Genomic DNA, 13,371 nt, shown 5'->3' with positions numbered 1-13,371 from the left:
TCACTAGAGAATATCTTGTAGGATGGTATTCTCATATATGAAATTTCAATTTCATGAGCAAATATTCAAATTAAGGCTGATCTTGCGACCTCCAGAATATGTGAATGCATCTTTCAAAACATTAAACTGAAGCTAAAGGGAAAAGTCTATTTTCTTCTTTTCCTTTTTAGTCAAAGAAGCAAGTTAATAGTGCCCATGTGGATTCAATAAAAACATAATAAAGAATTTTCAAAAACGACCTGGACCTAAAACTAAGAAAAACATGACCTAATTTAAAATATTTTGAAAGTCATCACAGAGAAAATACCTCCTGGTGCCTCTAAATCAGTTTAAAAAATTCAGACACTTTATCAATCAGACAAGGTAAACACAGGCCTTCCGAGATAGGAGCACACCAGTACACTGCAGAGAGCTGCAGAAGGAATGGACGTTAAGTTTGCATGCCTGGGCTGCTTACAGGTATCACCCAAGTTTCTATATCCATTTATAAATGCTCTTCCCTAAAAGTGTGCTGTTCAGTAATGCGCCACCCTGTGAAACATGTGAAGAGACAAACAGGGAACAAGATAGCAGCCACGAACAAATGTGCATCAGGTGTAAAGAATTTGCTTGGTTTTACAGATTACCAAAAGACTTTCTTTTAGCATTTTTCTTTCTCCTTCAAGGTAAGCGAATGCTCACTTGGTGACTGCTTGTGAAGCTTCAAGAAAAGCAGTGGCCAAATAGGTCTGGAGATGAAAAGAAAAATATGGTAGGAGTTTCTTCTTTCCATGGCTAACGTTTCCTTTTCTCATCGCCTACAACCGCCTGCCTTCTACGGGTGTTTATTAACCTTTCTGTATTTGTCAGTGATCACCATGCCTCCTGTTCAGACTCTTCTGACCCCCAAAGTGCCAACTACACCACTTATAAAACTATTTTTCTTGCCTCAGTCCCTTATATTTCTGTGCCCCACTTACCCCATGTTGTCCTTCTTCCTAAGCTGGTTTCTAGTTCAGCACTGGCCCTGACTTTAAAGTTGTTGTACTGAAGCCAGCATAGGCTGAGGAGCCGTTAACAATACCTAAGAGCTTGAGGAATAAAGCAAGCAGAAGCTTTCATGAGTTCAAGGCTGCCTACATTTTCCTTTCCATTGGAAATGTAGGCAGTATAGTAAAAGCCATGTACTAAACAGGACTGTATTTGTTTTTGTTGTTGAAGTTATAGAGCTTGAACCAGGGCCTTCCACATGTGAGGCAAGCACCCTACCAATGAGATATTCCTTCTGTCCTGCAAAGCAATGTATTTATTCCTATACCCTTTCCTTCAGCCTTGAGCCAGACTGAAAAAAACGTCTTTTCTACCTCTCGGTGTTTTCCTTTTCTACTTCCCTGTTACCTTTCCCTCAAAAAGAATTAAAATAAGGTATTAACTTTGGGGTTCATGTAACAAAAAAGAGCAGTGTAGCACTCTACTACATCCCTATCTTGAGGACTTTTGAAAGAGAATGACTAGCCAGTGACTTGTCAGATAGCCAGATCTGTTTCTGGTTTGCACAAGCAGTGGCAATTCCAAACCCTAGGAGGAAAAATGGAAAATGTCTTCAAAACTTCAGATTTATGTGAAGCCAAACTGTGTGATCTTTTGCCAATTTTAGTTTACTAAACACACATGGTCCCAGATGTGTTTACTTGAACTTTAAGTTTTAATGCCACCATTATATTCCAATAATCTTACTCCTTCTGTCCAGCCCACTGGCTGTGGTCTGGTTTGGTGTGTCTAAAAATGATTACGAGAACAGAAGAGCTTGACTGAGTGGCAGCCTCTCTTTAAGCTACATTCCTTTCAATGCCAATTTAGGTCAAAACCCGTGGAATAATTACCTATTCTGCATGTAAAGGTGCTTTGTCTTTTTTATTTTTATAAAAAAAAAATTGTTCTTAAAGCTAGTTGCAAAAGAAGGCAAGGAGGAAAAGCCACTTTTGATGCCTGACAGTTTCTAGTGTTACCACAATGACACGCTGCAATTTATAGAAGGTAAAGAATCTAGAGATCCAAGCGGGAAATGTGAACTGGAAGGACACAGGACAAAATTATTTTTCAGACCACACCTTGTTTAGAGTGTCTGCTTATAATCCTTCTGAGGGACTCATTGCCAAGGTTTGTTCCAGAATAAGATAAAACTGTTACAAACTAGACACAGACTGACTAGATATCAAGTGGCAGTATTTGTTTGATTGCCCTTTTTAAAAAGTTCTGTATTTTCTATGTGAAAGGCAGAGAACAACCACACAGCAAAGTCAGAATCTTTGACCCATAAAAATGTTAGTGGTTACCCAACCAGAAAACTGCTGCTGCTGCCAGTTAGGAAAATCAGAAGCTTATGCCATTTCACCAAAACATGTTCTGGAATGCACTAGGTTTACACTTCTAGATCCTTCTCAGCATCAATACATTCATTCAGTAAATATTTCACATACCTTGCTTATGCAACTGAGTGTGTTGGAAAAGAAATACATAATTCCATTCTTATTCATAAGGAATCCACAATTGATAGGGGCCTGGACACATAGATTAGTGATAGTATCTACTTAGCATGAGCAAAGCCCTATGTTCTATCCCTAGCATTGAAAAAAATTAGTTGAGAAGATATGATATATACTTATGAGTTGAATAATAATACATGATGGCATACATATTAAGAACCTCACTGGTTGAAGTCCAGGAGAGTCAGTAGAGGTAAATCACTGGAATGTGGCTTTACCAGGTCAGGTGGACTCCAGATGATGACCCCTATTGAGGAGTAGTAAGAGATGAAGGAAATCTGGAGCCAGGCTGTGGAGATACTGACCAGGCTAAAGGCCTTATCCTGGAAATAAGAAGACTCAGGAAAGGATTATAACAGGGCAAAAGCTATGTTTTAGTGAAGTTTGCTGGTTTATACTATGGTAGATATTTTTAGAAAGAAGGTAAGAAGGATGTTTCAAAGAATGCTATAGTAATGCCAATACGAGGAAGAAAAGGTTGGGTTAGGGTTGAAGGAGTGGGGTAAAAGGAAAGGACATCATTAGAAGGCATTCTAAAAACAGGAAGGATAATATTTTGGTGTCTAGCTATAAAGAGATGAGACATGGGCAAGAAATGACAATGATGGGCTTCAGTACATTTGTTATTCAAAAAAGAATAGTGCCATGTACAGATATAAATAAATCAGCTAGTCTTAGAAAATAAAGAACTAGCCTTCACAAGTGTAAGCATAGGCATGAGGTGGAAGGAGAGAACATTCTGGACTTCAGGAGAACGATATGAATAGCATCATGATGAAGTATATTCATCAGTTCATTCACATTGCTGCAATAAAACATCTGAGGCATTTGACTTATAAGAAAAAAAAGATTTATTTAACTTAGCATTTGAAGATTCAAGACCCCATCTCCCTCAGGCTTACAGTATAGCAGGGGGATACTCATTCAACCACAGCAAACATCATTGCCCAAAAGACTATCTAAGTATTCAAAATTAGTGGCAAAGTACAAAGAAAGAGGGAACAAGTCCCTGTAGGTCAGTGGAGGTGAAATCACACGAAATCTATGTACTGCTGTTCCTTAGTGATTTGCTATGACTGTGAACTCACAGGAGAAAACCTAATGAGGTAATTCAGGAAAACTGAGAAGTGGGAGGAGACCCAGCAGCTCACACAATCCAAAGTTGACAAGTTCTGTGTTTGAAGGATGACGTTTTGCCGAGAGGTAACAAGAAGAACGTTGAGGAGAGCGTAAGATCAGCCATTTTTGGTCCAGGCCTTGAGGTGTTCTGACACTTTAAGCATTGGGCATGCTCATTCATTCTGTGGGGGTTTTAGCATTGTACTGTTTTCCTTTCTTGTTGATTTTAGGAGCTATCTTACTGCCCTTCGCACACAGTGTAGGAGCTGTTTTATAGGCTTCGGAACTTCTCATACCCAGTACCCTGCTAATCTGAATTTGCTTGAATGCTATAATCATGGTAGGCTGTTGAGGTAGGAGATTGTTGTAAGAATAGCAACTGGCCTGTAGTAAACACTGAATAAGAATTATTTTAAAAGTTCAAACCCATTGGTTCCATATGCTTCATATCTGTAAGTGCCTGAAATTTTCTTTGGAACAAAGATGAAACCTTTAGAGTTTTCCTTCTTTCCCGTGAACACTTGGGTCAGCATCATGACAGATGAAATTAAAAGAGGTTCGAGGGCCATGGTTTTATGAAAGTCTGGTTTTTAGCTCAGAGCTTCCTGCAATTATAGTGCTTTTTAGATGAAGTATACAACGTAAGCCCAGAAGTTCAAAGACAGAGAGAAATACGAGGTTATGTCCCTTCCTCCCGGTGGCTAATGCGACTCTCTGCTTCCTTTCTCTGTATATGTCCCCCAAAAGCAGCAGACCAAAGGCTGCTGTGTGTTGTCCCATTTTTCTGTTTAAGTGATGTCTTCTTCTCTCTGGAAGGAATAACTCCAGTTTCAGCCAAGTCAATTGAAAGCAAGATAAATGTCTTCTAGCACTCCTCCCTGGATAGTATTTGGTGCCTTTTATACTTCTCCATGAAAAGAAAATTTACTGCATGGCAAGCCCGGCCAGCAAAATTTTTCAGCAACTTAATTTAAAAGTGAATTATTCTCCTGAATAGACCCATTCTTTGTTTGAATACAAAGCAAACTTTTCATGCATTTCCCAAATAACCATCCTACTTTCCTCTACCTGAATTTCCACTAATGTCATTTAATAAAACAAAATGTACTTTTTCCTAATAGCAGTTTCCAGTATAACTTCTCTATTACAGTTCGTGCTCTGAGTTCCTTTTATCTAAGTAATAAATCTGTAATTTGTGAAACTTGTTCCCAAACTTTAAAGCTAGTTCTTTGTTCTTTTTGGCATAGAATTTAGGTTTTATTTGCCTCCAAATAAGCTTTTCCAATGGAGAAATTGGGGTCTAGGAATAGTTATTATATTATAAATAAAATGAAAATGGAAACTTGTGTCTAGAAGTTAGATAGGGTATGGCTTAAATCTACCACTCATTTGATCAATCACTTTATGACTTTTTAGTTAAGTCCTTAAGTTAAATGATGGGTATATTTACTTTCTGTGTTGTGGTAATGATAATATATATGTAGAACCATTTACATGGTATTGAAAGTTTTGGTAGCCTTCTTTACAAAGTCAAGTGAGGTTTTTTTAAGATACCAATGTCAAGATCAGAAAAAAGATTGGTCAACTAAGTGGTTTTCAAGTTAGAATTTTTAAAATATTTTATTATTACATTTATTTTATGTGTATGAGTATATTGCCTGCATGTATGTAAGTGCACCCATGTTGTGGAATGTCCACAGAGATCAGAAAAGGGTGTCTGATCCCCTGGAACTGGAGTTACAGATGGTTGTTAGCGGACATGTGAGTGCTGGGAACTGAACCCAGGTCCTCTATAAGAGCAGCCAGTGTTCTTAACCACGGAGCTGTCTCTCCAACCCCTCAAGTTAGAATTTTTAAGACTGAATGAAAAAAAAACACATGGTAAAAAAGTATTGCTCTCTTTACACACACAGATACACACACACACACACACATACACACACACACACACACACACACTAAGGGGCCCCTGTGAGATGGCTCAGCAGGTCAAGCTAGAAAACCTGAGTCTGATCCCCAGGGCCCACATGGTGGAAGAACAGAATTGGCTCCCAAAAGCTGTCCTCTGACTTCCACTTACTTGCTGCATCGTGCACATGCGGTTTAATTAATTAATTAATTAAAATTTAAATGTAATTAAAATTTTAAATCCCCAAAATAACAAATATGAAAGAAATTGCATATTTCAGAGATTGGAGCACCATTATTATCTTCAATAAGAAGGATAAATAAACAAAAAAGGTTCACTTTGGCAACTACCTTTTGCTGATAAATTCCAAGGAAGAAACACTTTTGACCAGTTTGTACTTGGAGCGGTCTTAGATACAGAATCACAACTGCAGTAGGGAAAGCACAGGGTGAACCAACTATTTAAGAACTAAAAGGACCACTCTAAAATCTATGGTGTAGAATTTGCTGTTGATGAGATCAGAGGATCCAGAGAAATCCATTAAACCTAGTCTCAGTGCTCAGTAACCATGTCAACACTCATTAGAAACTCTCTGACACTGACCTAACAAGTTCCTGCCTTCCTCACCTACTTCATGTGAAGAAACAGAATAGCAAAAGTTCCTTGTGTTCTGTTTCTAGGCTCTGACGGAAATTCTTTCAGGGCCCCAGTCATTGAACAGTATCAAAACTTTTGGGGGGAAACATTCAGAAGCTGTTTTAATGTGATTGCTACCTGCTCATGTTCAAGGAGCTATGCAAGAGATTTAAATAACCATGTTATATGAGCGCAGCTTTCCTAGATAGGATTCAAGAATAGTTCATCTGCACTCAGAGAGCTACACACATATTTAATGATTATCATTAGCCACAACAGAACTAAACATGAATTACATGCTTGCCTTTAAATTAATGATTAAGTTTCACTGTAAAAGGTATAGAACCACATACCAAAAAAATGTGAGAGAAGCAGAAAAAGGGAAAAAAGTAGTTATTAGTTCTCACTTTTGTTTTAATCTGTTTCACCTTTTTCTTACTTATAAATTTTTTTAAATTAACAACTGATTTCTTACTGAAATGATCTTTAAATTTTTACAAACGTAATTTTAAAATATATCATCCATAGGAAGGCAGATTTCATTTATAATGTGATGAAGTTCAAAGACATGATTATGGGGTAACACATGGTAAGTTATTATGTGGTATCTGAGGGTTTTGTTTCAAAGTGTTCCTGTTTGACCCATTCACTTCTCACTATCGTACTATATGCCCCCATTAATAAAATGCTTCGATGAGTTTGGACACATGGTGTGCATTAACACCAGGGTCTGTGGTGCTAGTGGCACTCGCTGTTACTACTGTCCTTGGTGACATGAATAATCAGAACATAGTTCATTACGATGGCATTCTGCACCAAGTCCCTTCACGGTGCCAACTAAAATATGTTTTAAGACAAAATGTTAAGTGATGAATATTGTCGCGTAAAGCACAGAGGGATGTGGCTGATAGAAGTCATTTTGTGAAAACTGACCACTTTTCATTGATTTTCCTGCAGGGGAAGAAAGAGTCTCCATCGTCTTTTTTCAAAGGAATCCATTCCAAATTGAATTACCTTTCCCGACAACATTCCTGTCTTTGGAATTGTTTCAGATCTCTGCCTTCCCGTCCATAGGATAGCAATCACCTGTCTTATAATCTGACCTTTCTCTTTAGCGAATGATTTTAATAAATGAATTTATCCCGCTCTCTCACTCTCCTAGCGAATGACTCACAGTGGACTTCTGCAGCCTCTAGAACCAGTCCACAACACATTGCAGTAGAGATTTGGCTGATGAAGGGGTCACTTTCGGCTCAGTGAACCAGGGGGTGTTTCTCAACTCACTGTAACACAGACAGTGTCCCCATAGCCACTGAGATTCCATCTTCATCCTTCTGTGGAATCCTTAGTGACAAATACTTTTGATAGTGACTTAAAGTAGAAAACTGTCTTTTATGCATTCCTTAATGTCTTCCATGTTGGAAAACAAAATTTACACTGCATATAAATAAGGTCTTCTTCTTTTAAAAGAAAATCTCATCCAGCCCACACTGATGTATGGTAACTCGTTTCTTTAAGTAACCCATCCATTCTGGCGTCTCTATAGACACAGAATCACTCAAGATGCCTCACTCTCATGCTAGCATTTGTGTACCTGTGTTCTTTATTGATTGTTCATTATCCCTACGCAAGAACATATTGTTTACAACACAAACTCTTTTTTCTGGTTTTGTTGAATTTTTGTGATTTTCATGTATTGTAATTTGATGGTGTTTAGATCCTCTCCCTTACCCCCACCTCCCCTTATTGCCCCTGCCCAATTTAGTGTACTCCATTATATGTGTGTGTGTGTGTGCATGTATGTATGTATGTATAGCCTATAGAGTTCAATTTGTGTCCCCAAATGTCCTTCACTGTGAGTCCATTCACTGGAGCCTGGTTAACCTACTGAGTCCCGTGCTTGAAAGAGACTGGCTGCCTTCCCAACAGCCATCTGTGGGCACAGTTTCCTTAGGTGAGGTTAGAGCTTCTTACCCACTTCCTCGTGTTAATGATGGGAATTTTTCTGGTTTGTGCTTGCATGAGACTTGTGTATGCTATCACCATGGCTGTGAGTTCATAAGAGTAACTAACAGGCTATCTGGAAAATTCTGTTTCCTTATGGTCATCCACCCCTTCTGGCTCATACAATCTTTCTGTCCCCTCTGAGCCTTGGATGACAGGAGTTTGATATAGGTGTCCTATTCAGGAGTAAGTGCTCTGCAGTCCCTTATTCTCTACATGTTGACCAGTTGTGGGTTTTTATGTTAATTACCACCTGCTAAGGAAGCTTCTCTGGTGAGAGCTGAGAGATGTATTAACCTATGGGTATAAGAATAAATCATTAAGAGACAGTTTAATATGATAACTATTTAGTAGATAACTGGTATTGGATTCTCCTTTGTGTCCTGTGACCTGTCTAGCCTCAGGTTCCTAAGCCTGATATCAATGTCAGGTATGGGCGCCATCCTAGGAAGCAGAACTTAAATCCAATTAAATAGTGGTTGATTACTCCCTTAATATTTAGCGCAAACTCTTTTAATAAAGGGGTTGAGCATCAAGCTCCATGATGAGATGATCCATCACTACTTTCAGTATTGAAGGACACTGAGCAGTAAGAATCTTTTCCTCAACTACTGACCTAAGGGGAAAATGAAAATGTTTACACTGTGAACTATTACATTATGACCTGTTGTCATATAGTAGTGATGGATTTTTGTTATTATTTTGTGAAGCTTTTAGGGTTTTATCTCAATTAAACTGAGATCTTAATATGAATCTTTCAAACTTAAGAACATTACATTTTTGAACTTTAAATGTTTTCTTTTACTATTCAGTTTCTATTTTGTTATCCTTTGTTTATTATAGCTCTACAAACCCTGACCAAAATACTCCTTTTAGATTTGAAAAAAAAAATGTGAACTAAGATGTGAAGCTAGATTTTTCTAAAGGCTACTCAATAATTATTTTGACATAAATTATTTGCTTAAGAGCATTTTTCCTCAGTCTAATAATATAATTTAAGCTAAAACACTACCTTTTGAGCATGCTTTAAATAAATACGTTTAGTGTTTTTAGAGGAATCACTTCCCTCCAAACAAAAGGTCTAATTCTGTAGGTATAAATCACAAAGAGTGCATTATGCCTATATGCTATCTTGGATGTTGAGGGCTCCAGAGTTCCCATAGGGAAAATGATCACTCACCCATCAGATGGATGGTGCATCAAGAAGTGCCTTCTCAGTTGCTGTGGTTTCCATGGTACTAACTGTCAATGCCTTTTGTTATAGGAAGAATACTTCTATGAATTCCTGTCTCTTCGCTCCCTGGATAAAGGCATTATGGCAGATCCAACTGTCAATGTCCCTCTGCTGGGAACAGTGCCTCACAAGGCCTCAGGTGGGTGGTCTTTGCTTTGGAGAAAGGTTTGCCTTAAGACTTAATGGTGATGAGAATGATATTTAAGGTGCACATACCACCCACTAGAGGGGTTATGAAATGCTCTCCTGAGATCTGTTGCATTTAGGGCAGCTCAGTCATTATCCTTCAGGCAAAGGATTAGGATGAAAGTAAAATGAAGGTTTCACATTTTCCTAGAAGCAGACCCCCAACCACACCTGCTTTATTAATGACTCTAGATTTCTTTTTACATAAAAGAAGGAAGAACAAAAGAAAAATAGGCATACCTGATGGAATATATTCAGCTATGAGCATGGGTTAATGCAGTGTACATAAAAGTGGCAAAGATTTGGAGTGGTTGGGAGTGAATAGAAGAAGTTGTGAAAAAGTCCCCGAAGGTTAGCATTGTATTTGAAAGCATTTGGAAGACAGAGAGACATGGGATTCAACCTTTCATATCTAATCATCGGTTAAGAAAGTCATGCTATGTGATTTGTCCCCCACTTTTTATCTGTATAGGGTCTACTCAAGCATTACAGAATCTGAGCCCTGTAAAACCAGAACTATGGCTCCATTTTATACATTTCAAAAATGAAAGCTCACAAGGATTAAGAAATTTGTCCAAAATCAAATGTTATACTGTAAGTGGTAACGTCAGGATCCAAACCCAAGATTTCTGATTTTCAGAAAAAATTCCATATCCATTACCTACTAGTCTTGTTTTATGAATCTATATTCTTATGTAATTGTAGCAGCATTAAAAGTATGGTTTTGCATCATGGATTTTACTTTTAACACCTTATTATAAGCACATGCCAATAGTTGTACTTGCCCTTATAAAATATTAAATTATCTATTATAATATTCTATTTTATGCACCTACCATAATTTGTTTCCCCATTCCCTTATTTTTTTGCTAATGAGATATTTTTGAGTTTTCATGCAAAAATATTACAATAAATATCCTTTAAAACTGGTAAATGTGGGGGGGCTGAAGAGATGGCTCAGGGGTTAAAAGTACTGACTACCCTTGCAGAGGACCTGAGTTTGATTCCTGGCACTCACATGGTGGCTAACAACCATCCATAATTCCAGTTCCAGGGAATACAACACCCTCTTCTGACCTCTGCAGGAATTGTACAATGTGGGTGCACTCATGTGCAAGCAGGCAATAAACTCATACACATAAAATAAAAATAATGAAAAAATTTAAAAACCTAGTAGATGGTCACCTCCGTAAGGGAGGGGGCCCCGCTCTTTTTTGCCATGGCTCCTAGCACAAGGCTCAGCGAACTACGAGCACTCAGAAGGCCATTGCCAGGTTTATGTGTACACTATATATATATATATATTGTTAAAATTGATGGTTGGAAGTGTGTTTACTGAGTTAAAGACTAGCCTGTGAACTATGAACTTTTTCAAAAGCTGTGAAACTGTTCAACTGCCATTAGTATTTTCCATAAAGGTTATACCTGTTTGTGACCTGGCTAGCAATGTGGAAGAACACCCGGCTTGCTGTAATCTCTTCAATGTACGTTATTAACCCTATTAAATTTGGTTTTTTTTTAATGTTCTACTGAGCTAGAACATAATTTCTTGAATCTATTAGATTATGTAAAATATTTGTATATCAACGGGAGATAGGAGTGTTCTTACTGGTTTTCAAAGCTTGTGCTATATGAAATAGATTTATTTACATTTTATTTCATTTTTTCAATTTTTCATGTATTTTTTTATTTTTTTGGAGGGGGATACAATTCTATATTGCCAAGTGTATCTTTTTCCTTTGCAACTTTTTCCATCCCTTTTATGTTTCAAAACTAATTCCTATTCCAGAAAGCAGTTAAGTGATCATTTAAACATGCTTCTAATATTTTATAAAAGTTTATTTTGGCAATAGTATAGAAGAAGGGCTCTAACTCAAATTCTTTTTCTTGGTCATCAGCTTTTCTAATGGAAAAGATTATATTGATAGGCCCCTTAATTCACATTTCAATACTTAGAACTGGCAATAGTTGTAATTTTATAGTATTTTGAAATAATGGATGAAAAATCTCCTATTTTTAATCTGGTTAGGATTCTAAAGGAATAGTGAATCATCTATCAGATGTCAAATGAGAACCCCTGTGGAAGCTAACTCAAATCTGCAGAGCAGTGAGGAAATCACTCACAGAGGCTGCTTTCAGGTTGCAACGACCCACTAGTTCCAGTGGCTCTGTGGTGTTGTATGCTGCTGTGAGGCCTCGGGATGAAACCATTCCTTTACTTCCCTAGCATCAAAGCCATTGTGGGTGCACACAGGAGGAGTGCAGTCGTAGTTCTCTAGTCATCTTCCCAACGCTGTTGTAGCCAGGAGCCACCTGGGGATCTGCTACCCATCTGAATGGGGAAAAGAATGAGAATTTGCTTGGGTTCTGAAGGTTTATGTGCTTGAGATCTGTAGACTTGAGGATGTAGGCATCCTGTGCCAAAGACACCAACATCATGGTTCCATTCATATGCGATTGGTGAGGCCTTACCACCTCATAGAGACAAATGAAACACTTCAACCCTGAACTCCTTGGAATATGCTTATTACTCAGTTTCCTCTCTTGTGACATGATATTTTTTCTTATGCAGAGATAATTTTTCAATTTTTAAAAATTCATTTATCTTTCATTTTAGGTTCATGAATGTCTTGCCTGGGTATACATAAGTGCACTTGTGTTGTGCAGTGCTCACAGAAGCCAGAAGAGGGTGTTGAACCCTCTGGAACTAGCATTTCAACTGGTTCTTAACCATCATGTATGTACTGGGAACCAACCCCTGTCCTTTGCAAGAGCAGCCATTGCTCTTACCTGCTGAGCTGTCTTTCCATCCCCACCAAAGATAAATTTATATAGACTCTTTCTTGATCATTTTTCCCTCTTTTTCAATAGAAGTAGCCAGGAATAAATACATAGCATGTCTCTCATATTCAATTTATGTCTTTGAGTTTTTTCCTTTCCCTTTTTCTGATTATTAAAACTCATTTAGAAGACTGTTAAAATCCATTAAAATAAATCATTTCAATTAATTACACAGCGATATATGCTGAACTTCCAATAAAACTTGCATCATTAAATTTCTAGTTTAATGCTTACAAAGTACATCTCCCTATTTACTTTTGGTGTTTAATAAAAAGATTCTTACTGTGGAGCTGGAGAGATGGCTCAGTGGTCAAGAGCACTGGCTGCTTTTGCAGGATTCCCATGTTCAATTCTCAGCACTCACATGGCAGCTAACAACCATCTGTAATTCCAGTTCCACGGGATCCAATGCCCTCTTCTGACCTCCATGGGCATTGCATGACATGAGTGAAGTTACATACATTCAGGCACTACACTCATACACATAAAATAAAAATAATAAAATTATTTACATAAAAATATGTATACAATGAAGTTTATGGGGGGAACAATAGGAATGAGAAATCAAAGATCAAAGGATTTGCCAATATGGAGTCAACTTTGGTAGAACAATGAAGGTGTCCATTAGCTCTGTTCTTTTTTATTGTTTTGTTTTAAACCCTAGCCAGTTTATTGGGCCTGATAACCGAGCATAGGCTGGGGGTTTATTTATAAAAGAGTGGGCATTCCCCCCCATTTACAGCTGTGCTAGAAAGTCCACGTTCAACTATAAATCCTGTGACTTCCCTACAGCCACATAAAATGGCAAGAGAGGTGCCTCATGGCATTCTTGGCTTGTATATCCTTAGCCCTACTCCCACATGCAGCTAAGGTCAACTTTCTGGATGGGAGGAGTAACTGACTTCCCCCATCAACTC

At 37.9% G+C, this 13,371-nt stretch overlaps 1 protein-coding gene across 1 annotated transcript in view; it reads left to right on the top strand.

Annotated features, from left to right (window-relative positions):
* Positions 1-13,371, top strand: part of Wif1 (WNT inhibitory factor 1) — an 83,064-nt gene that overhangs the window by 48,309 nt on the left and 21,384 nt on the right. The window contains exon 3 of the mRNA XM_017797081.2: positions 9,458-9,566. Within this exon, the coding sequence (XP_017652570.2) occupies positions 9,458-9,566 (109 nt within the window). The remainder of the gene's footprint in view (positions 1-9,457; positions 9,567-13,371) is intronic.

This window comes from Nannospalax galili, unplaced genomic scaffold (assembly GCF_000622305.1).
Source record: "Nannospalax galili isolate Female #2095 unplaced genomic scaffold, S.galili_v1.0 scaffold110, whole genome shotgun sequence".
Taxonomy (NCBI): domain Eukaryota; kingdom Metazoa; phylum Chordata; class Mammalia; order Rodentia; family Spalacidae; genus Nannospalax; species Nannospalax galili.
This window is presented reverse-complemented; position numbering and strand designations above follow the sequence as displayed.